The following is a 22,159-nucleotide window of genomic DNA, read 5'->3' as shown; positions in this document are numbered from 1 at the left end:
TGGGCAAACCTTTTGCTAATAATACTTTTATACTTTTTTTACACTTACTTTAGTAATGCTTAAATTGCAAAGCTTTTACTAATCATTTAGCAGTTTTAAAATCTGTTTTTTAAAACATGTTTAACCACAGCATAGAGGGTTGCTACACATTCAAATTACTATGCAGCCTTTCAACACACCTTAACCTAAATAGCTAAAATGCTATGATGGAGCCTAAAATAGACACTTAATGCTCATCCGACACTTCTCAGCATTGACCGTTTGCTGTTTTATCAGAATAAGGTGCCGTGGCTGCCAGATTTTGAGAAGTATGCAACACCAATTAATATCGATACTAATCAATCGCCATTGCTCATCATTATCATGTAATTAGAGTTCTCAACAGGCCTGAAAATTACAGTCCGAACCCGACACAGCGCTACACACCCGCATGAATTGTCTGGCCCCCCCCGTTAACTCGGCCAGAGCCCGCGGGTCCGGTCGGGTTTGTCGGGCCGGCCCGACCCGTTGAGAGCTCTTCATGTAATAGAGCTAACGTTCCCTCCATCACCTCGTTACTACGTTACTACCTGCTTACCGGCTGTACTACACTGTCCCTGTCAGTCAGCATCATCTCTGGCTGCTCCTCTCCTGCCCGCTGCTGCTGTCTTCACCTTCAACCTGCTGTTACTGGATCATTGCTGTCTCAGAGGACGTGGAGGCTACAGCAGCCCCTCCAGCGAACATGTCTGTGATTTTAGTACATTTTGCAGCATCTACAGTGAGATTCTTCTCTTAGCACGCAACTTCTCCGCACCTATTATCTTTCTCTTTGGTTGCTCCATGTTGTCAGTCCACGCGCTCAACACTTTGAAACTAGCAGAATAGTGATGTGTCGGTCGCGAACGAAACGGCTCTTAGAGCCGGCTCTTTGAAGTGAACGATCGGAGCCGGCTCCTGTCTTTTTTTTTTCTTTTCCTCTTTTTTTTCTGTTCAAGCCGCACGTGATTGGTCAACTACACGATGTGTGGTGCCGTCTGTGTGTCCGCACTGAACAGGAGGGGCGGGGCTTAGTGAGAGGGAGACAGAACTACAGAGACAACACGTTGGAAAGATGAGTGACGGCAGGAAACGCAGTAAAATTGAGTGTGGAGTATTGAAGGTTAAAATCTCATACAGCAGTCTCTACAAATAACCTGCACAGGCACATTAAAACTGTACATTCATCAGTGCAGTTTGAAGAAAAAAGACAAGCAAGTTAACCTGCTGCTAATGAAAGTGCCAGTTTGTCTGCTGCAACTGTTTTTGCTTCTGCAGCATCCACAGTGTCTACAGTACACCACCACAACCACCTCCACCTACAACCAGAGCTCTATGACAGTTTGTGCAAAAGGCTATGTACTGTAAATTTAATTTTTTGTAGCATTCTGTTCCACGTTGAGTATAATAAGCCATATAAATAATAAACATTTGATATAATGTATGTTTTGTACATTAGTAATTCATTTTACACACCATGTTTCATTATTTTTGGTAATAAATTAATTAAAGCAACAAAAAAAGCTGAGGAGCCACTTGGGAGCTGAAAGAGCCGGCTCTTTTTAGTGAGCCGAGCCATAAGCACCAGCTCTCTTTGAAGAGCCGGAATTCCCATGTCTATAGCAGAAGTTACAGGAGACAGCGCAGGGAGGGGTGGGGCCGCCTTCGTACTATATCCTGATTGGCTCAGTTCACTGTCTATATTGAAGATGGACCAATGGGCCGCCCCCTCTAAATTGTGCACTTAGACGAAAAAAAAGGAGCGCTGAGAGAGATTGGATTAGCCCAATGTCCTTCAAGAAAATCAACCAATGGGCCATCGCGGTTGATAAAAATGATTTATAATAAAACTTTTGGATTAAATTATGAAAGCCTGGCCCATAAATGTGCGTCTGTCCACCGGGCATTGCCCGGTATGCCAGATGGCCAGTCCATGCCTGTCTATAAATATTATTTGGATGTTCATTATAAAGTTGCAACTGGTGTTAATAAACCCCTGTCTGTTTAATAAATGGTTTATGAAGCATTTCATTGCTTGTTAACAGTGAAAAACTGAGCTAAAGTTAAGTAACTATAGATTTAACATTTAATAAACATGTTTATCATAATGCTACAAATTAAAAGACTCTTGATAATTATTGCTATTATGACACATTTAAAGGAGAACTTCGTCGATTTAAACATGCAGCTTCATTGCTCAAGCTACCCTTGACTTGCCAGTACCGAAGACGCGAACACATTTGGTCCAACCATTACAGAGCTCCGTGAACGCAGATTTAGCATTGAACGCTCACAGCATGGGGTCAGAACTTTACACTGTGTTTTAAGCGTCTTAACATGCTCCACATCTCACACCAAAAGTTATGCAACATCAGCAGACACCTTGCAACACAGCACTGTAGCGTGTATGACTCAAAATGAATAAAAAAGTAGTTAAAACAGTGTGTTTGTGGAAGCAGCTACTTACCTGTCTGTTGACATCCGCGTCTTCCGGTAGCTAGACCAAACTAGTCAATCCGTCGAGCGTGCGCTTACACCCTCACTGGCGGAGACGGAAACGTAATCCAGCATTTTCGTGTTTATGTTCATAATGTACATGTCCATGTTACAGCCTGTAATGAGCCATGAGCCTTACAATAGCCTGTTAAGCCTGTTAAGTGCACACTCGATGGATATACTAGTTTGGTCTAGCAACCGGAGCACACGGATGTCAACAAACAGGTATGTAGCTGCTTGCACAAACACACTGTTTTAACTACTTTTTTATTCATTTTGAGTCATACACGCTACAGTGCTGTGTTGTAAGGTGTCTGCTGATGTTGCATAACTTTTGGTGTGAGATGTGGAGCATGTTAAGATGCTTAAAACACAGTGTAAAGTTCTGACCCCATGCTGTTAGCGTTCAATGCTAAATCTGCGTTCACGGAGCTCTGTAATGGTTGGACCAAATGTGTTCGCGTCTTCGGTACTGGCAAGTCAAGGGTAGCTTGAGCAATGAAGCTGCATGTTTAAATCGACCGAAGTTCTCCTTTAACAGTGACACATTCATGTTAAATGAAAAATAATTATAGTATGATTTTTAATTTCTAAAAACATGAACCACTGTTTGTTCAGATGCTCAGTAGATTTTTATTGTTGCATTAGGAGCCATCATCAGCAGTACACAGATATGACTGAGGAGAGGCAGTCTCTCCTCAGTTCTTACAGCACTTTGAGATAACACACATTAACTGTAGACAACAACAGGATGTACAGGATTTCACTCAAGCTGTTATTCAACCTTTCTTTACCTGGTCGTGACATTTTCCAGGTTGAAGACACATTGTTCTTCTTCCTTCATACATCACAACATCTCAAACATCCTCCACCTGCACCTGCTCCTTAAACTCCTCCACACATATATCCTCTTGTTGTACAGACACACAGGAAGAGGTCTGAACCCCCTCCAGGCTGAATGAGTTTACTTGTATTTAGTTTCCCAACAACTTAAACATTGTAATATCACGGTGGATATATAAGACAGCAAGCAAAAGCGTAATCATTTTGGAAAAACTCAGGAAGTTCCCTCACACCTGAGATCAATGATTTGATATTTGTGTTTTATCTGGTTGTGTCAAACATTAAAGTGTTGATCCTCTGTGGATCATCAGATTGTGATATTTGAAACAGTAAATAGAACAGTTCAGACTCAGTGGAATAATGATATATTCTGGTTGATCACAGTAATATGACACAGCAGCCACCTGTTTTAATCTAAATGTTGATTTGAATGGTAACTGAATCGGTGCATCATTGATCTCAGGTTGTTGGAATCTACTTTCTGAATTCAATGATTCTATCTGATTCTAACTGATCTGGAAACCACTGAAGGAGGTGTGGTTTTCAGCTGCCCAAACATGGTGATTTGCGGGCATGCGCACATAAACCTGGTCTCCTTGCTGCAGCTGCAGGACAACTGCATTTCCTCCATTATCAGCTGTGTCAGAGCCTGTTTGGTGATCAGATGATCTGACTATCATCTCGCTGTTCTTGAAGAGCCTCAGCAATGATGCATGTTTCCCTCCAGCATGATAGAAGAAGGTGAAATAATAAACACCTGTAACAGGTGCAGTGAAAATACCTGGGAAAACAACAGCATTCATCACTTTCATTGGTTTCTGAAAGGCTTTGAATGTGACAGTAATAATTACAACACGGTAGAGGTGTGTAGCCAAAGATTAATACTTTTGGATGTGCATCTGAATTTTTGCAGTAGGCTAATATTCAGTAATGGAAACAAATGCATCTACTTCATGCCTCGGTGTAGAAAGCATTAAAAATGTTTTTGTTTAACACAGGTTTGGAGTTTCTCCCCCCAGAAATGTTAGTAGAGTAGATGTCATTTCATGTATTCTGATGCCATTTAACAGGTGGTTTGATATTATTTGGTTATAGTATCATCAGAAATATGGTTGACAATTTGACATTTCATCCTGAGGAAGTGCCCCAGAAAAATGTTAAAGATAATAAAACTCTGAACATGTGTAAATTGATACGATTGCTAATGTCTCATAAGCTTCGCAGCCATTTTACTAGAATGGGAAAAGTCCCACCCACTTTTTTAAATTAGTATGAATGCCCAGATTAATTAAACTTCATGTTAAGTTTTTACTGCTACCTTGCACCGAGACACTTCATTGTTAATATACAGTATAATATTACTGGTACGTTTTGTTTTTTGTTTTTTTATTGGTCTGCACGGGTCATCAGTTAATTTGAAACTTGATGATCTGTTTCACTTTGAACAGGTACCGTTAGTAATCAGAATACATATATTAATAATGTTATATAGCTACATATTCATCAGGCCAGTTTGTAACATGAATCAACAATCTAACAGTTACAGGTGATGTAGGCTACAGGCTTACCTGTACAGCTTTTGTAGGCATCGCCGATGTTTGTGAACACTTTGTTGAAAGCCAGAGTTACGTCGGTGTTGAATGGTCCATATGCCCCACCTTTCTCTATCAGTGCACTGAATGCCACCTTGGTTTTGCCTGTGTGAAACAAAATAGTTTCATCCTGTTGTTTAATTGTAGAACATGTTGAATTCGATCACAATACAAACATACGGAAGAGGATGAGGGCCACTGAAAAAAAAGGGTGTTCTGACTTTTTTTCAGAAGTCTGACTTTAATTCTGACTTTGAACTCAGAATTCTGAATTTAAAATCAGAATTGTGAAAGAAGTCTTTTTTGTTGTTGTTTAACTGACCATAATCCTGATGTAGGTTGAAGTTTAGTACAGACTGAACTGTTGTAAGTAACAAACTTTTGAACATTGTGGAGTGAAACAACACAGTGTTCGGAATCACATTCTTGATGGAAGTTAGTGCTCCTCATTTCTGTTCATTACTGGCCCCTTGGAGGCCGAGCAGCCGCAAAATTATTATAAATTATAAAGAAATTATAAATTATAAGACTATAAGATGTTTCAACCTTATCAGTGTCAAAACCAGCACTGAATTCATATTGATATTGATTACCATTAATGAATTACTTAATGTCACTTTTTGTTTTTTGAATCCACAACATCTTCCTGCACAGGCACAGAAAACTAAAAGTTGCTCTTTAATAAATTATTAATTCAAATCTTGAAGAACAAAGTCTCATTCTACCTTCCTCCAGTGTCTTCATCCTGTTTTCCAAAGCTATCAGTTGTTCTGCCATGGCATACAGGGACTGCCCCAGATCACTCATGTTGGATTTGCTGGTAGACATGTTCTTCACTCGTCTTTGCTCCGTCTCCAAAGCTGTGTTGAACAGGATCGCTGCTGCTGTTTTTATATTGTTCAATCGATGGGAAGTTGTTGTCACATGTTTCCCTTAACCAATTGTGGAGAATCTTTTGTGGTGGTCAAGCATCATCCTGACTCTGAAGATGACTGTACGGAATTTCTCAGGAAAATGGGAGGCTGTGCCAACCTGTGTATTGGTTTACAGAACTTTCAACAGGAAATATTATCAAGTATTTCTAATGAAACACTCTGACAGTGTGACCAAAGAACAGACAGAACAAAAGCTAAAATAAACATTTTGATTTAGTTTTCCTTACAAATGTTAAAAAGACAAAAGCCAAAGGCTGAGTGACATCAAATAAAGTTCTGGGAAGATGATTATTCAGCACAATATTCACCAAAGTGTCTGATATTATTTGTGACATCTTGTGCACAAAATATGGCAGATTGACCCAAGAGGGCTGAAACTCATGTAGTGTCCAAAATGAAAGTGTTGATCATCTGTGGACTATCAGAATTTTGTGTTTATTGTCACTTTCATGACACTAAAGTGCCTCGTCTCAGTGACTCTGTCCACTGAGTGAAGACACTGAGACGAGGCAGTAGAGAATGTACATAACGGCATAACATCCTTAAATCAACACATAAATCTGACCCGAGTCGTAGGAGTCTGAAGGATTTTCCAAAAAAAAGTTGCATACATTCACAAAAATATCTCCTCTCAATAATCACTTATGACCCATCCACATAGTATTAATCTATTTACATCAAACACACATAATATCCTGATTCCAAATTTGGTGATTCTGAATTACATTTTTTCTGATTAACTGAAGGATTAAAGTTCTTTTAAGGGTTGACAAGATTCTCCTTTTTTCCACACACACCTGTACATAGTACATATCAGTTAGATTCTGTGTTTCATCTTTGTGTTAAATTAAACTCTTTTGAACTTCATGCTGTCTATTTAATATTGTACTAGAGTGAATGTTGCTAATCTGTACTCTGTCAAGAGCTCCAAAACCCTTCGATCATTATCAGCTGTTATGGTACATTTGGTTGTAGTTATTAACATAATTAGTAGTCAGAGTCACCACCTGACAGTTAAATACCTTTTATGAGACTGATTTGGTAAATTTGCTCTCTTTTCCCTTCATCAAGCGTGGTGCCCCGAGGTGATCATAATCAATAATAATCCCTGATAATCATTTATTAATATTGATAGCCAAATTTAACCTCCACTTTCATGTTGCATGAAGCACTACAAGTGAAATGTGTCAACAAGCAGCGGTGTAGAGTTTGTTTCAACACTGGTAGAGACCAAGGTTTGGTTAGCTTATCAAGGTCATGGTTTGGGTTAAAGATATTCATCTTCACGGTTACAATATTACAAAGAAACTAACACTGACTCACTGATACAAACAGCAGTCTCCTGTGTTAAAGTACTATCAGTAAATCCACCACATCTTCCTCACTGTGTAACAATGTTATCTGACTTCCTCTTTTGTTTCTGTCAAGCTTGGGGGGTTAAAGGGGGGACTATGGAAAGGGGAAGGTGGACCCAAATGCAGTTACAAACGAGAGGCAAGGATATGGGGAACAAAAGGCGAGCTTTATTAACAAAAGCTGAATTTCAAAAAAAACCAAGGGAGTCAAAAGTCAAAGTAACAAAAGAAAGCAAGGCAAAGTAGCAACAAAAACAGCAAGACAAAGTACAAATCAAAGGCAAAGTTCAAATCAAGAATGAAAATGGCAAAATCCAAAATCCGAAAACACATACCAGAGACGGGGGAACAAGGGACAGACAGGAGCAGGAACAGGAGCAGGAGCAGGAGCAGGAACATGGACGGGAGCATGGACGAGACAGACGCTGACAAGAACAATGACCAGACAAGGAGTGAAGGGAACACAGAGACTAAATACACAAACACTGATGACAAGACGAGGAACAGGTGAGGTGGACCAACAGGTGAGATAACGAAGGGGAGGAGCACATGAAGGGACCAGGGCAATGGACAGAGGGAGCCAGAGGGAACATAGGAAAAAACACAGGAGAACTTAAAGGACACATGAGGGCATGGGAAAAACAAGACACAAGACAAGATACAGAGACATGGAAATCAAATACAAGAAAACACAAGACAAAACCAGACAAGAACACAACAAACAGATTTACAGTCATGACAGTTTCCAAAGAAACTCAGGACTGTACAATCATGCTCAGCAATGAAAGTGAAGCTTGAACCTCAAACTTAGGACTCGTTAATGTATTATGACATCTGAGCGAAGATAACGTTTTTAAGCAGCAGATCTTCACTGATTAATTACATGCACATGATGGGGAATCTTATCAGTTCTCACCTAAAACGCATTTTGAGTCAAAGTATCTTCTACATCATGAACAATGTCTTGAACTGTACCTGATCCATCTGTAGCACTCAGTTTATGCAGAAACATTCAACTAGATGTTGCTGTCTTATCAAATAATATGCTGGTTCAGTTGGCCTCCACACAGGAAGTCACTCCAGATATGAGGACACTGTTTATTTGAATGTAAGCACATTTTTCAACATCTCATGATTTCAGAAGTCCTGCTGAACTCAATGATGTTACTTACAACTAAAATAAGTGTAAAAAGGGTGAAATAATTAATACCAATATATAAACATTTGTTGAATTGGATGCAAATGAATTTTAAATACCCTGAAGAAAATGTCATATGCTCTGTAAAGGTTTTCTTCTTTATATAATATGTCCCAGTTTTGGTTTAGTAATTAATTTTTTAAAGCATTCCTTGACTCATCTGTCCTTGCTCTGCTATGATTGGACTTTGTGGTCTGTTTCTGTGCTTTATGTTTCAGAGGAGCTTGGTGAGGCTGGGTGTGGCTTTGCTGCTGATTGGAGCTGTGCTGGTTCACACACCTGCAGCACAGTGAGTATAATCAGCACCTGCTCTCATACCCAGACCTTCTCTCTGCACAGTGCCAGAATATTGTCATCAGCCCCAGTGGAACTTGCTCACTCTCAGTGTCTCTAATGTTTATGTAATTTAAAAGTGTTCATGTGTTGAATCGCCAGCACTTCAACCCTGCCTTCCTCCTCTTCCAGTGTGACCAGACTATACCTGTGAACCAGCTCCTCAACCACTCGATGCCCAGCCTCACGTACCTCTGTCACCCCTCACAACCTCTACTGCCTGAGCCAGCCTCCTTTGTAAAACTTGAGTCTCCACCTGCACCACCCTGGGAGCCACCGGCCTGCGTTAGAGCTCACTGTCTCATAAATTGGATTAAGACTTAAACTGTATTGTAATGATAAAGTCTTCATTTGGTTAGTGGTTACTTGGATTAAGCAGATCTATATTCAAATCTCAACAGGCCCCAATTTGACCCTTTGATTAAACATTGTAAACATTTCCTCCATCCATTCCTTGAAAATTACAATATTAGATCCTGGTCCTCTACAGCTAACAATTACATTCTTCTTCTTTTTTCGTGTATATTTCTACTGTTCAACATTTTAATACCTTTCCAATTGCAGTTGTCTCTCTTCCACCTTGAAATTAACGTTTTTGTCCACATACACAGCCACACCTCCTCCAGTTTTGTTCTCCCTGTTTATGTGATTAAATTCATAGCCATCTAATTGTAGTAATTCTAGTTGTAGATTAATGATTTCCTTCAGAATGTGTCATGTTTGTATATTGTGTATTTAATCATTTGTGTTTCCAGTTACCTTACAGTCCACTTTGGCAGGCTGCCACCTGCTGCTCCACAGAGTCAAAAACTAATTCACTGTTTTATTTGACCTCAAAGATTATTCGAGGTTTAAAAAAAGATTGAATGAATATGTTTATTTCTTAAGCAATTGTTTATTGTACAGGCTCAACTGATGTGTATAACACTTTGGAAATGTTTAATAAATACTGGAGTTCATCTATAAATATTATTTGGATGTTCATTATAAAGTTGCAACTGGTGTTTATAAACCCCTGTCTGTTTGATAAATGGTTTATGAAAAATGTCATTGTTTTTCAACAGTGAAAAAACTGAGCTCAAGTTTAGTAACTATAGATTTAACATTTAATAATCATGTTTATTATAAAGTGTTACCAATGTGATTACAATTGGGAATTTGCTACAAACTAAAAAACTCTTGGTAACTATTGCTATTATGACACATTTAACAGTGATACATACATGTAAGCTGAAAAATAATTATAGTATGATTTTTAATGTCTAAAAACATGAACCACCGTTTGTTCAGATGCTCAGTAGATTTTTATTGTGGCATTAGGAGCCATCATCAGCAGTACACAGACATGACTGAGGAGAGGCAGTCTCTCCTCAGTTCTTACAGCACTTTGAGATAACACACATTAACTGTAGACAACAACAGGATGTACATGATTTCACTCAAGCTGTTATTCAACCTTTCTTTACCTGGTCGTGACATTTTCCAGGTTGAAGACACATTGTTCTTCTTCCTTCATACATCACAACATCTCAAACATCCTCCACCTGCACCTGCTCCTTAAACTCCTCCATACATATATCCTCTTGTTGTACAGACACACAGGAAGAGGTCTGAACCCCCTCCAGGCTGAACTCCTTTATAATGCGTTTACTTGTATTTAGTTTCCCAACAACTTAAACATTGTAATATCACGGTGGATATATAAGACAGCAAGCAAAAGCAGAATCATATTAGAAAAACTCAGGAAGTTCCCTCACACCTGAGATCAATGATTAGATATTAATATTGTCTTTTATCTGGTAAATCTGATTTGATTAGATTTAACTTTAAACAGCCAATTAAATGCAGATCTGATGCAAGGATAAAAAAATCAAGGTAAATCCCAGTGAGCTCCATTTGAAAATGTATATAAGCAGGGTAACATCACAGCACAATTTCAATTTCAGCAACCATTTTGGTCTAAATGTACATTTGAATGGTAACAGATCAGGTTCATCATTGATCTCAGGTCTTTGGAATCATCTGGAGTCATCGATCCTCAAGTTTAACTGAGCAGAAAACCATTGAAGGTGGTGGAGTCTCCGCCCCCCCAAACATGATGATTTGCAAGCAGTTGCACACAAACCCTATCGTGTTTCTTCAGCTGCAAGACAGCTGCATTTCCTCCATTATAAGCGGTGTCACATTTTGATCCATGATCACCGGACTGAACGATCATCTGGCCGTTCTTGACCAGTTGCATCCCTGATGGAGTCTTTCCTCCAGCATGATAGAAGAAGCTGAAATAATAAACACCTTCTACAGGTGCAGTGAAGACACCTGTGAAAACAAAAGAGCATTCATAAATAAAACAACCACCACCACAAGTAAAACCTCAACCTGTGGGATACACTGTATATTCATCAGGACAGTATGTAAAATATCTCAACAATATGGAACTAAACATTCAGTGGGTGATCATGATTGTGGTTGCATGTGATGTCCTTACCTGTAGAGCAGTTGTAGCAATTGCCGATGTTCGTGTACACTTTGTTGAAAGGCACATCTTTGGATTGTGGGAAGGGTCCATAGGGTCCATTTTCATTTAATGTTGCACAGAATGCCACTTTCTCTACATAAAACAAAAGACTCTTGTCACATTATTTTGTTGAAGCATTTCTTTTCTATTTATCTTGTGTATTTCATCTCAATGGACACATATATGAATATGGATAGGTTTCAACCTCATCAGTGACACAACTGGCACTGGAATCTATTTTGATTACCATTACCGTTATTATTTAATAAATTATCTCTATGTCAAATCCAGTTTGTGCAAGTTGATCAACTTAAGAGATAAACCGAAAAGTTGCTCTTGAAAAAATGTTTTCATTAAAGTCTTTAAAGAAAACGTTTTACTCTACCTGCCATCTCTGTTGGTTGATCACTCGTGTTGGGATAGCAGGCAGACTGTTTCTCTCTCGTTCTGCTCTTCTTTGACTCAGTGGATCTCCGTTGTTGCTTTTATATTGTTCGATCAATGGGCTGTCACGCCTCTCCCGTATTCCGTTAGCAATCTGGCTGATTAAGTTTCAGGAAACTTACAACCTGCACCAACTTGTTATACCGGTATTCACAAGTTTAATTAGGTTCATAACATTCTCTTATGAAACACTAGACGATCGGACATCAAAACATCAAAAACATCGAAAACAAAAGTGTTGAAATTTATGAAAGGAAAAGAACAACTGAGACTTGGTGAAGGATTTCCTGTTATTTAAATACTTTTGATCTGTCAGAGCTACCTTAAACGAGGCATTAACAACAGCACAATCAGCAAACAGAAACGCAACTACACAACAACAACTACAACAATCATAAAAACAAAACAGTTTAAAAAAAAAAAGTGATGAGCAGGCACTCGCACCATCCCGCATCCCGGGGTGCACAGTTCTTACTGTGCTGAGGAGGTCAATGTGACTTCCTGTGTCCACTATGTGATCCGAGAGCAAAAAAATCGAGACTAATAATTCGAAGTATATGAAGACCAGAGTGCACCATGAAAATGTTATGTAAATCAAAGAATGATTGCCACCAGTTACCAGTAGGTAGCAACTGATATGTAGTAGTGTTTTGTGTTTCGTGTTTTGGGCGGAAGTCTGATCAAATACGTGAGATTTGGGAAAGACTGGAACATTTACACATAAATTGTAATAACTTCCTGTTTCATGGCAATGGTGCCTTGCCACTGCATCAACGTCAAATGAGAACTTACAGTCTTCTCCATCATAAAGGCGTTAATGATTTTCTGACCAAATCAGATTCGACCAACAACGTTGGACACTGAGTCCTGTTCATTCTAATGAAAGCTGCTAAGTTTGAAGCCAACAACGCTTGACTTCCTGGTGATAAACATACCTATAAACTACGATAAACTTCTGCCACCAAGCCAGCCAACTTCCGGATGAGCGCCCGCCTAACTTGAATAGGGATAAATAATTTAATTGTGCAGCTGCAAAATGTATTGGACCAGATGGCTTAAATTCTGACAATGAAACAAACAAGTCATTTCGCAGGGGTTGTGATGCTCAAAAAAAGCCTGCTGCTCTTCCTCTATGATCTCATTTCTCTCATTATTAACTGTTTATCTCAGTTATCTCTCTGGGCGCAGGCAGGGTACACCCTGGACGAGTCGCCAGCTCATTACAGGGCCCTTACTGATGGCAGAGGCCGCCACGCAATGCCAACTGTACATCAGGAGCAATTTTGGAGTTCAGTATCTCGCTCAAGGATACATCGACATGCAACTCATTTCCACCCCAGGCGAGCCAGGATTCTAACCAGCGACCTTCCGATCGCTAGTCAACCTGCTCTACCCGCTGAGCTACAGCCGCCCCTCCCTCCTCTATGATTTTATCCTAAAATTGGCATGTAAATTGTAAACTTAGCATTGTGTACTGCACAGTCCGAGAAGGGCAGACTGTCTCTTCTGACCTCTTCCTGTGTTAACTTGATCTTATTGTCCTCAGCATTTATATGTTTTGTGAAGGCTTCCATGTCCCTTGCTCTGATTTTTACCCAGGTGTTATCCACATACCAGAACCAGTGGCTAGGAGCAGTTCCTGTGAAGGTCATCAAGGCTCTGCTCTCAACTTCTTCCATGTAGAGGTTGGCCACTATTGGGGACACCAGTGAGCCCAGTGAGCCCAACGTCTGAAACAAGTCCAGCCGCCTACGATACAGCCCCTAGATTTAAGATTAATAAAGTTGTACGTATAGTCTTGTATTGTGTAATGAAATGTAAGTGCATATTTTTGTATACAAAGATGATGTTGTGCATTTGGAACAGCAGACTTTTACTGATTCATCATACATCTTCACAGTTTATTGATGATGTCTGAGACCAGCCATTAAATATTTGTAATTTGAATTGTATCTTGTAAATCAATGTATAAAGGAAACATGTGGAAATACTCAACATGTCTCAGGTTTTAGATTATGACAAATGAAAGTAAGTATTGAAGCTTATATGGCGAAGTTTCAGGAGCAGGACCACACCTCAACAGCGCCAACTTCCGATATTCCTATAAATAACCACCTGACCCTCTCCTCGTCTTCACTCTCGTATTCTGCGCCCCTCCCCCCCACCCAATTTCTCTCTCCCTGTTTCTTCTTTTCTTTCCTCTCCTTCGTAGGACCATGAGGGGGTCCGTCGCTGCCCGAGTGCGGCGGCGGATTCTCTACAGAGCTTCCCCACAATGCACTTGAAGAGCTCGAAGAACCAAGATCTTCAACGTTCTGTTTTCTCTTTCTTTCATAAAAAATCGTTTAAATGTATCTTGTTGAAGGTGTGGTCCTTGCTAGTGAACTATCAAATGGATTTCTGGGAAGTTGATAGTTCAGCACAATTTCAGCCAAATAGCCTGATAGTATATGTGATATCTTGTTGTTAATAATTAAATGGTTGATCCTGTGTGGACCATCAGGTCTACATAGCTCCTTTCATTTCAAGAAACAATCAGTAAATGAAAGAGTCTAGATGAACTGGACTTATGGCCAATGTCTCAGTTGTATATTCTGGTGGATCAAATGTACATCTGAATGGTAACAGAGCAGATGCATCAGTGACGTTAGGTTGTTGGAATCATCTTTCTGGAGTCAACAATTTTCACATTTGACTGAACAGGAAAAAACTGAAGGTGGTTACGTGTCCGTCTCCCCAAACATGAGAATTTGCTTAAACATCTTCTTCCTGCCGCTAAAAGGAACACTTCATTTTGACATATATTAGGCCAGATGCCAACAGGAACACCTTGGTTTCATGTTCCCCTGCTGCATTTTTAAAGACGGAAAAAAACAATGTACCTGCAGCAGGTGTTAGGAATACAGGAGTATTCATCACATAATTGGGGTTCCGAGAAGCTCTGACGTTGAAAGTTTCCATCACATCAGGATATAACCAAATATAAATGCATAATTTGGATATGCACAGATAAGATCTGAACAATATCATCTTAACTTTGTGCAGTAATATTCAGCAATATTAAAAAACCTGAAAACACCCCCAGTAAGACAAAAGGGATACAAGTTAAAGATATAAATATCTCATTCTGACAACACAGCAATGTTACTTTTTTAACTTTTAACTTTTTTTATTTTTCAATCCACAAAATTTTTGCTTGTCTTGGCTCAGTCTCCAAAATCATGCCTCAGTAAGGAGTTGAAACATGTGAGTGCTGAGCCCATTCATTTAAGGGCTTTTTAACTTTGGCCTCGGAATTTGTTGTCTAACCTCTATTTACTGGTTTCATGAAATGCCCTCGGCCCACATATGATCACAACACCACAGTGGTGGAAGAAACCCTCTTTTTACTTAAGTACAAATGGCCGAAGCACAGTGTGGAAGTATTCTGTTACAAGTTAAAGCTGTTCTTAAAGATAATATGTATTATATGTGTATAATATGTATGAGTTGTGGTTGGAAACTTAAAAAAATTAGCTGCAATCATCAAGAGAATTTGAAGAGATAATAGTTTTGACATTTTGATGTTTGGTGTCGGCCACATATATTACAGAAGTTTGCAAAGCTCCAAAGCTCCTGTGAGCTCCCAGTCCGGACCACTAACTGCACGGCTAATTGAGCTAACAAGCTAGTGATAGCAGCAGTTAGCAGTTTTTCTATTGATATGCTGCCTCCTGTGTGTTCTGACTACACAGTCCAATTCTTACATAGTGCATCTTCAATGCTGAAGAAGAAATATGACGAATAAATTGCCTTGTATTTTCTAAAATATACTCTAAAGTAAAAGTATAATCAAAAATGAACCACTTCATAAAATAACATACATTATTTTATTTCATTATAATCATTGCTATAATAAGTTTAATGGTCTTGTATTTGTGTTGTGGTTTTCCAGTGTATAGTTTCCTACCTTCATCGGGTTATCTAAGGTCTAAGTACCGAAACATTATTGTCCTTAAACTCAACTGCAAGTGGACAGTGTGTGGGGGACTTTTTCCTGTACTCCATTATCATTATTGTTGCATTATTGTGTAATCATCACAGATATTGGGGCTGGCAGAGGTGAAGCTAACTTTTTCTTTCTCATATTGCATGTTCAGTATTTGACAAGTTGGGAAAGCGACTCAAGAATCAACTTTTCTCACTGACAGGAGCCTTAACCCTCGGATATGATATTGTGATTTGTTTGTTGATTTTATTTTGTATTAATAATCTCAATCTGCAAAGTGACAAAATGTATACAAATATTTGTAATGGATTAAAAAGCACAATATGTCCCTTTGAGCTGCAGTGAGTAAAAGTATAAACTAGAAAAAGTACACTACTTGAGTACATGTACTTAGTTGCCTATTTAAGAGGATAAAAAAAACTGATAAAAATAGTGAAATAAAAAATATATAAAAACTAGAACAAGTACAGCAGTTTTATAGTAGTAATACAGGTATTAGTAGTAGTAGCAGTTGCAGCCTGTGGCCACTAGGGGCAGCCGCGCCTCCTCTGCCCCTTGAGACGGGTGACGCCCAGACTTGTACGCAAGGAAGGAAGGAGTAGCCTCTCTCCAAGATGGCGGCGACCATAGACAACAGCAATGCCGTACAGGCGACAAAGAAAAAGCACCTCGGGATCCCCGAAGCCGTGTTTGTGGTGCGTTAACTGTAACTTTTCACTCCTTGTCGCGTCCTCACCGCGGGGTTACACCGGTGAAAACACACCTTGGTGGCCGCGGGCAGAGCGTGGGCGCGTCATGCTGGCTAAAGAGCTAGTTAGCTACGTTAGCTTAGAGGGCTAGCTCAGTTAATCCTGGCTGTGTGTGCGGGTTGGGTGGCTGCTCGCGTCCATGTATGGACATTACAGTTGTCTGGGTGCTAGCGTTCTTATATACAGTGCTCCTCGTTTCCTCTTTAGACTTGTACACATTTTATTTAGCTACACGTTAGCCAGTTAAGCTAGCCGTCAGCTGCTTTGCTAGTGAATCGCTTGCTGTCATTTAAAAGAGCGTTAACGTTAGCTGCCTCTCCTCCTCTTCTCCTCCTGTAACTGTTGTCTTTGGTAAACTACAGTCCAGTAATACAGACAGATTGTCAGCTCCATTAAATACATGTTGGGTCATGTGCTCGTTGACAGATTAATGCATTGCAGGGATCATATAATTAACACATTAATTTGCAATTAACTGAACATAGGTGCTGCTGTAAGGGCCCAAGTGAGGGTTTCGTTGGTATGAGACGTTCACGGCACCATGACCATTTCTGGAAATATCATGATTATGCAGTATCACTACAGTGTCACACACAATATTATACTCATTAACGGATCAGACACTTGACACAATGAAAACAGAAGTCCATTTAACAAATGTTTTTGATGTTTTCCTGAAATATTATGGTCCTGACAGACATGAAACTTCATATAGACTGGACATATTGTTCTTTTTTAAAACAAAATGTGGCTTCAGTAGATCAGCTTTGCTTCAATTCATTATTGACAGATAACTGATAATGTAAATTCTCCAAAGTTGGGCCGATAAATCGCACGCATCCCTAATCTCTAAATCTGCCAAATGGAAAAACATGTGAGTTAAACTTCCGTCTGACGTCCTCAGTAGAGGAATGTTTTGTCAATTAATTAGTCGATCACAAAAGCCAATACATTTGCTAGCTGATGAGTCATTTTAAAGGTGTTGCTTCATTCTGCTGACGTGCCCTCTAAGTTTAAGTTAAGAGGTTTTCTAAGACTTCTGCTGTAACAAACTGGATGTCTTTCGGTTTTGTTTGGACAAAACAAGTGATTCAACTTTGTCAGCTTAGGCTCCTGTAAATTGTGTTGGGCATTTTTCACCATTTTCAGACTTTATAGAGACCAAATGATTAATTCTCATAGATCAGCAGATGATTTGACACTAAACATAGTCATTCCTTGCAACCTTAGTCCACACATCAAGTAAGAAACTTTAAAAGCACAAGCCACAGATGTTGAGATCTACTGATGTAGGCTTTAACTCTAGCAGGAGTGAGGAGGAGTACGGTCTATTTCCCTCTTAAAAGAACCAAACGTTTGCATACTTACTTTATTTCAAATGTTTCCAACAAGATGATGGTTTGTTCCATCCGGTCTCCTGGCGCGTTGGGATTATCAGCTGATGCGTGAAAGACCGAAGGAGAAAACCAGCAAACTTGACTTAACATAACCTGAATATGCCTTTTAAATGTTTCCGTCAAGATTTCTGCCTGAATCACATCAGATTTTCAGCAGCAATGGTGGTCGTATAACAATGAAGAACGTCTTTTTGAAACTTATGTCTCGGCTCATCTCTCCTCTGCTGGATTTTACAGGCGGATGTCGACTCTTTTATGAAGCAGCCGGGTAACGAGACGGCGGACTCGGCACTGAGGAAGCTGGACGAACAGTACCAGAAGTATAAGTACATGGAGCTCAACCTGTCTCAGAAGAAACTCAGGTAACACCAACAGAAGGACTCCAAGTCCCGTAAACTGACACTGGAGTGTGTTTCTGTGACGCTAGACAGTTCATGCCAGCACAGCTTAATAAAACTGTGTTAGAGGACAGACTGATACTTTTTTTTTTTTTACCAGTGAAAATGGAATTGTTTTCATGCTGTAAAAAAATTGATAAATGAAAGTTTTGCCTTTGCTCTTTTATGATCTGTATAAAACCAAAGTCTTGATTGTGAGGTTTGTTGTTTCTACAAGACATAGTTGTAGCATCACGAGGGAAAAGGGACGAGGCTTAAATACTCTAAAATTGACTGTTTTTACAAGGAAGTTTGGTGAGACTCTTTTTCCCAACGCAGTGTGCCTTGTGTGTGAATGAGCAGGTTTATAAAGACCTGATGAATGACTTCCTTCCTCGACTCTCTCGATGTGCAGGTTGAAAAGCCAGATCCCACAAATCACACAGACGCTAGAAATCCTACGACACATGCAGAAGAAAAAGGTGAGTTGGGTTATATGGGTTCTTTAAAAGTGCTTGAACTTCGCTCTTAGAGCTGGTCGAGACATCTGGCTGTCTTTAATGAATAGAAAGTGCCTCAAGATCAGGCCGAGTTGGAGGAAAGTAGGTCAGTGGGATAGAAAAATGAATAACTGAGGCTTTTTGACCAGATTGCTGTGATGTTTGTGTTTCCCCAGGAGACCACAGAGCCCCTGGATACACACTTCCTGTTGGCTGACAATGTTTACTGCAAGGCCGCGGTGCCACCCACCGACAAAGTCTGTCTATGGTTAGGGGTAAGTAGAGCTCAGATTAGTCACTTTTATTTCCTGGGGTTTATTCTTCCACACGGAGACAAGTCTGAGAGCATTTTTACAACAACGGGTTGTCAGTCGAAGACATGACGGATGAATAAATCTTTTTCCCCTAAAAGGCGAACGTCATGTTAGAGTACGACATCGACGAAGCCCAGGCTCTCCTAGAGAAGAACCTCTCCACGGCATCTCGTAACCTAGAGACACTCGAGGACGATCTGGATTTCCTGCGAGACCAGTTCACCACCACCGAAGTCAGTATCCTTCCACTGCGTGGTCCCCCCAGGCTGAGCCTACAGCTGATTCGAAATGATGGAAAGTTCGGCCGATGTGTAGTTGCACTTTTGTTCCTGAGTCAGAATATAAGTGGTCTTAATGCTTTTATTATTAATTTATTCGGTAAAACTTGTGTTTATCTACAACTCTGACAAGAACCCTGAGTAGATAGAGTCGCGGCAATGAAAGTTCAAGATGACGATCGTCACATGATTCACAGACTTCTGATAGTTCCAGGAAAGGAAGGAGACATTAATACGATGTGTGGCAGTTTGTGATTATTACATGATTTAACGATTGGTTGACTCCGAGTGCTCGGCTGCTGGTATTTGCAGCTAACTCTCTCAACTCAGAGACTCTGGTTATGCCCAGAGACGGGGCTTCACCAAGTGTATGTGTAATGTAATCTTTTCTTAAACAAGATCCTTTAAGAACAGGTTTGGTTACACGATGAACTGTCGCTGTCCTGCTGTCGTTCCTCAACTCTCCCTCCCTTCAGACATGGCACGAGTCTACAACTGGGACGTGAAGAGAAGGAGCAGAGAAAACCTCCTCAAGTCAGCAGACAAGTCTTAATATCGACAGCACGGCGTCCACACCCCCTCCCTCTGCTAACCATCTCCTCATCAGTCAATAAAAACAAACCCCACAACCCCCAAAACTTGTGTGTATGTTCCCCACAGAGCTCGACAGAAGAGGGCCCGTTTGAAATATCTCTAGAAGCTGCAGTGTGTTCGACGAACGTGTGCTTGGTTCTGTGTTTTATTTTGAATGTGCCCTCTCTCTCTCTCTCTCTCTCTCTCTTTGAGTCGAGCTCAAACTTCCACCACTTGTGTTTTCTGTTGATTTGTTACTTTTTAAAGTATTTTTTCAAGTAAAAAACTAACAAAAAAAAACAAAGGCAACGAGGCAGTTTTTGTATTCTTTTTGATGATTTCAGTATGTTCCTGTTTGTGAGGGTTCTCTCGCATCGTCTTTGCTTTCCTGCATTTTCTTGCACTTACCTTTTCCCCCCCTCCTCCTCCTCCTCAGCCTCCAACAACTTTTCACACTTTATACTTGAGTTGTTAATTCTTGAAGCTCACCCAGTTGCCATTATACTAATCAGGCCTGAATGATCACCACAGAAGAAGACCTTCCCTTCCTTTTGACTTTCCACCCTCTTCCTTTCCTCTCCAGTTCCTCCTCTCTCTCCTTTCTCCTCCACCTTCTAGCCACTGTTCTGTCTGTATTTATTTGTCTCTCACTGTATTCATTAAACAATGAATGAAGTAAAAGAAGAACATTTGGGCAAAGAGACGACACATTGACCTGCTGCTCTTTGTGTGTTTATTCACCTGCTTCTGGCGACTGACGGGGTGGAAACTAGTCAAAGCTGTGCTGTGTGTCAGTGCTTCCACCCTGTGGTCACATGTGGGACTTCATCACTGCAGACAGGATATAAAGACATGTTATCCAATTGCAGAAACCATTTTCTCAGAGTTTATCTGGGACTTTCAGGCAGTGGTGGAATGTAACTGCAGTACATTTATGCTAAGCTAACTGACTGTGCTTAATATGTCAGTTTATGCCTCTCATAAGCATTACCATCACATTTGAGTCACAGAGAAGAAGATGAGAAGATCAATAATCAGCCATGTTTACAGACATTTTGGGGTTTTTGGTGTCTTTTGACAATCTGGGTGTGATAAATTAGTTCTCAAAGTTTTCAGATTTATAAAAAGATGCTACCTAGTGGCTACCTGGACAGGAAACAGACACAACTTAATTAACTTTGAATATTCTGGTAATATCTAACAGCGCTAGGTCTTCTTAAACAGCCATTCAGACTTTTCAAACAACATCAGCAGTTATTTTTTATGGAGACAAATTCTTTGTGACTCAAACAACAATAACACACGACAGGCACCGACTGAGGCTAAAAGGTATGAACCTACAGCTAGCAGCTGGTTAGCTTAGTTAGCATAACAACTGGTAACAGGGTCACTCGGCTCTTTTACTGGCTAATGTTGACATCACAATCTAGAGCTTACACGACAAGACTTTAGGAAGTAGCTGCTCATGGCCCAGAAAACAGTCCAGCACGTACCCCCGATATAGTAGTATGGAGCAAATATTTCCCAAAATATGACAGCATTCCTTCTGACATAACTTTGTAGCAGAAAGAACATAACTTTATTCAGATTGTGTTAGGGCCTTGGGCGTCTCTGGCCCTACTAGTCGACCCCTGTCACCATTTTTTTGGGCAGACTAAGCGAGTAGAATTGTTGGAGCTCCCTCAGGAAACAAAGACATGAACTTGAACATGTCACTTTAGTGCAGTTTCCTCTAGTTATTTGCCAGCACCTCTTCCGCAAACTTTTTATCAGACACATCCTTGATTATAAATGATTATATTAGCAAGAGTGGCGTGATGAATAACATTATTTTGGTGACTACAACCACCTGGTGTTTCTGAGAAGTAATTCCTATACCGAATGGCGCAGAATGAACAAGCTGATGAGCCACCCGCTGTAATCTTCGCGGTGCCTTCAAGTGCAGCTTGCGACAGAGAGAGCGGCCTCTTCACTGAGTCCAGCAGTCTTTAGTCGTTCTTTGAGTGAAAGCCAAACGCTGCCAAGCGTCCTGGCAGAGAACGGTACCCACAGAGTGGCCTGTAAATCACCTCCCTCCCGTCTTCTGGAAACGAGCCAAAAAAGCAGATTGCCTTTCTGTCGAAACATGAAACTGCTCTCCATCATCCGAGTGTCCTTCCTCCTTGATCCCTTCACACATTCGGAGGTGATTTTTTCTGTATCTCTGAACCTCACATCTCTGTCTGCAGCGAGCCAAAGCTGAGATCAATAA

General features: G+C 40.2%; 3 protein-coding genes across 3 annotated transcripts; 1 reads left to right on the top strand and 2 right to left on the bottom strand.

Annotated features, from left to right (window-relative positions):
* Window positions 1-3,705: 3,705 nt before the first annotated feature.
* LOC115590163 (complement C1q-like protein 4) lies at window positions 3,706-5,790 on the bottom strand. The gene is made up of 3 exons (XM_030431420.1): window positions 5,675-5,790; window positions 4,926-5,054; window positions 3,706-4,138 (listed from the first exon to the last, which is right to left on the bottom strand). Exons 1-3 carry the CDS (start codon window positions 5,775-5,777, stop codon window positions 3,864-3,866), a joined length of 507 nt encoding a protein of 168 aa, XP_030287280.1. The 5' UTR covers window positions 5,778-5,790; the 3' UTR covers window positions 3,706-3,863.
* A 4,281-nt stretch (window positions 5,791-10,071) lies between these two features.
* On the bottom strand, window positions 10,072-11,706 carry LOC115590164 (complement C1q-like protein 4). Its single transcript, XM_030431421.1, has 3 exons — window positions 11,674-11,706; window positions 11,259-11,381; window positions 10,072-11,089 (listed from the first exon to the last, which is right to left on the bottom strand). The coding sequence occupies exons 1-3, from the start codon at window positions 11,678-11,680 to the stop codon at window positions 10,815-10,817; spliced, it is 405 nt and encodes a 134-aa protein (XP_030287281.1). The 5' UTR covers window positions 11,681-11,706; the 3' UTR covers window positions 10,072-10,814.
* Window positions 11,707-16,265: 4,559 nt separating this feature from the next.
* Window positions 16,266-20,622, top strand: vbp1 (von Hippel-Lindau binding protein 1). The gene is made up of 6 exons (XM_030432033.1): window positions 16,266-16,415; window positions 18,104-18,228; window positions 18,659-18,725; window positions 18,920-19,018; window positions 19,156-19,294; window positions 19,812-20,622. The coding sequence occupies exons 1-6, from the start codon at window positions 16,335-16,337 to the stop codon at window positions 19,886-19,888; spliced, it is 588 nt and encodes a 195-aa protein (XP_030287893.1). The 5' UTR covers window positions 16,266-16,334; the 3' UTR covers window positions 19,889-20,622.
* The last annotated feature ends 1,537 nt before the right edge of the window (window positions 20,623-22,159 follow it).

This window comes from Sparus aurata, chromosome 10 (genome assembly GCF_900880675.1).
Source record: "Sparus aurata chromosome 10, fSpaAur1.1, whole genome shotgun sequence".
In the NCBI taxonomy this organism is placed as follows: domain Eukaryota; kingdom Metazoa; phylum Chordata; class Actinopteri; order Spariformes; family Sparidae; genus Sparus; species Sparus aurata.
This window is presented reverse-complemented; position numbering and strand designations above follow the sequence as displayed.

Bases quoted from the DNA above. Each gene is read 5' to 3' on its own strand.
- LOC115590163 (XM_030431420.1), bottom strand. From the start codon at position 5,777: ATGTCTACCAGCAAATCCAACATGAGTGATCTGGGGCAGTCCCTGTAT. The intron at 5,055-5,674 runs GTAGAATGAGAC...TGTTTCACACAG, and splicing joins GATGAAGACACTGGAGGAAG to GCAAAACCAAGGTGGCATTC. The intron at 4,139-4,925 runs GTAAGCCTGTAG...TTGTTTTCCCAG, and splicing joins TGCCTACAAAAGCTGTACAG to GTATTTTCACTGCACCTGTT.
- vbp1 (XM_030432033.1), top strand. From the start codon at position 16,335: ATGGCGGCGACCATAGACAACAGCAATGCCGTACAGGCGACAAAGAAA. The intron at 16,416-18,103 runs GTGCGTTAACTG...TGGATTTTACAG, and splicing joins TCCCCGAAGCCGTGTTTGTG to GCGGATGTCGACTCTTTTAT. The intron at 19,019-19,155 runs GTAAGTAGAGCT...TTCCCCTAAAAG, and splicing joins AAGTCTGTCTATGGTTAGGG to GCGAACGTCATGTTAGAGTA.
- LOC115590164 (XM_030431421.1), bottom strand. The intron at 11,090-11,258 runs GTAAGGACATCA...TTGTTTTCACAG, and splicing joins TTGCTACAACTGCTCTACAG to GTGTCTTCACTGCACCTGTA.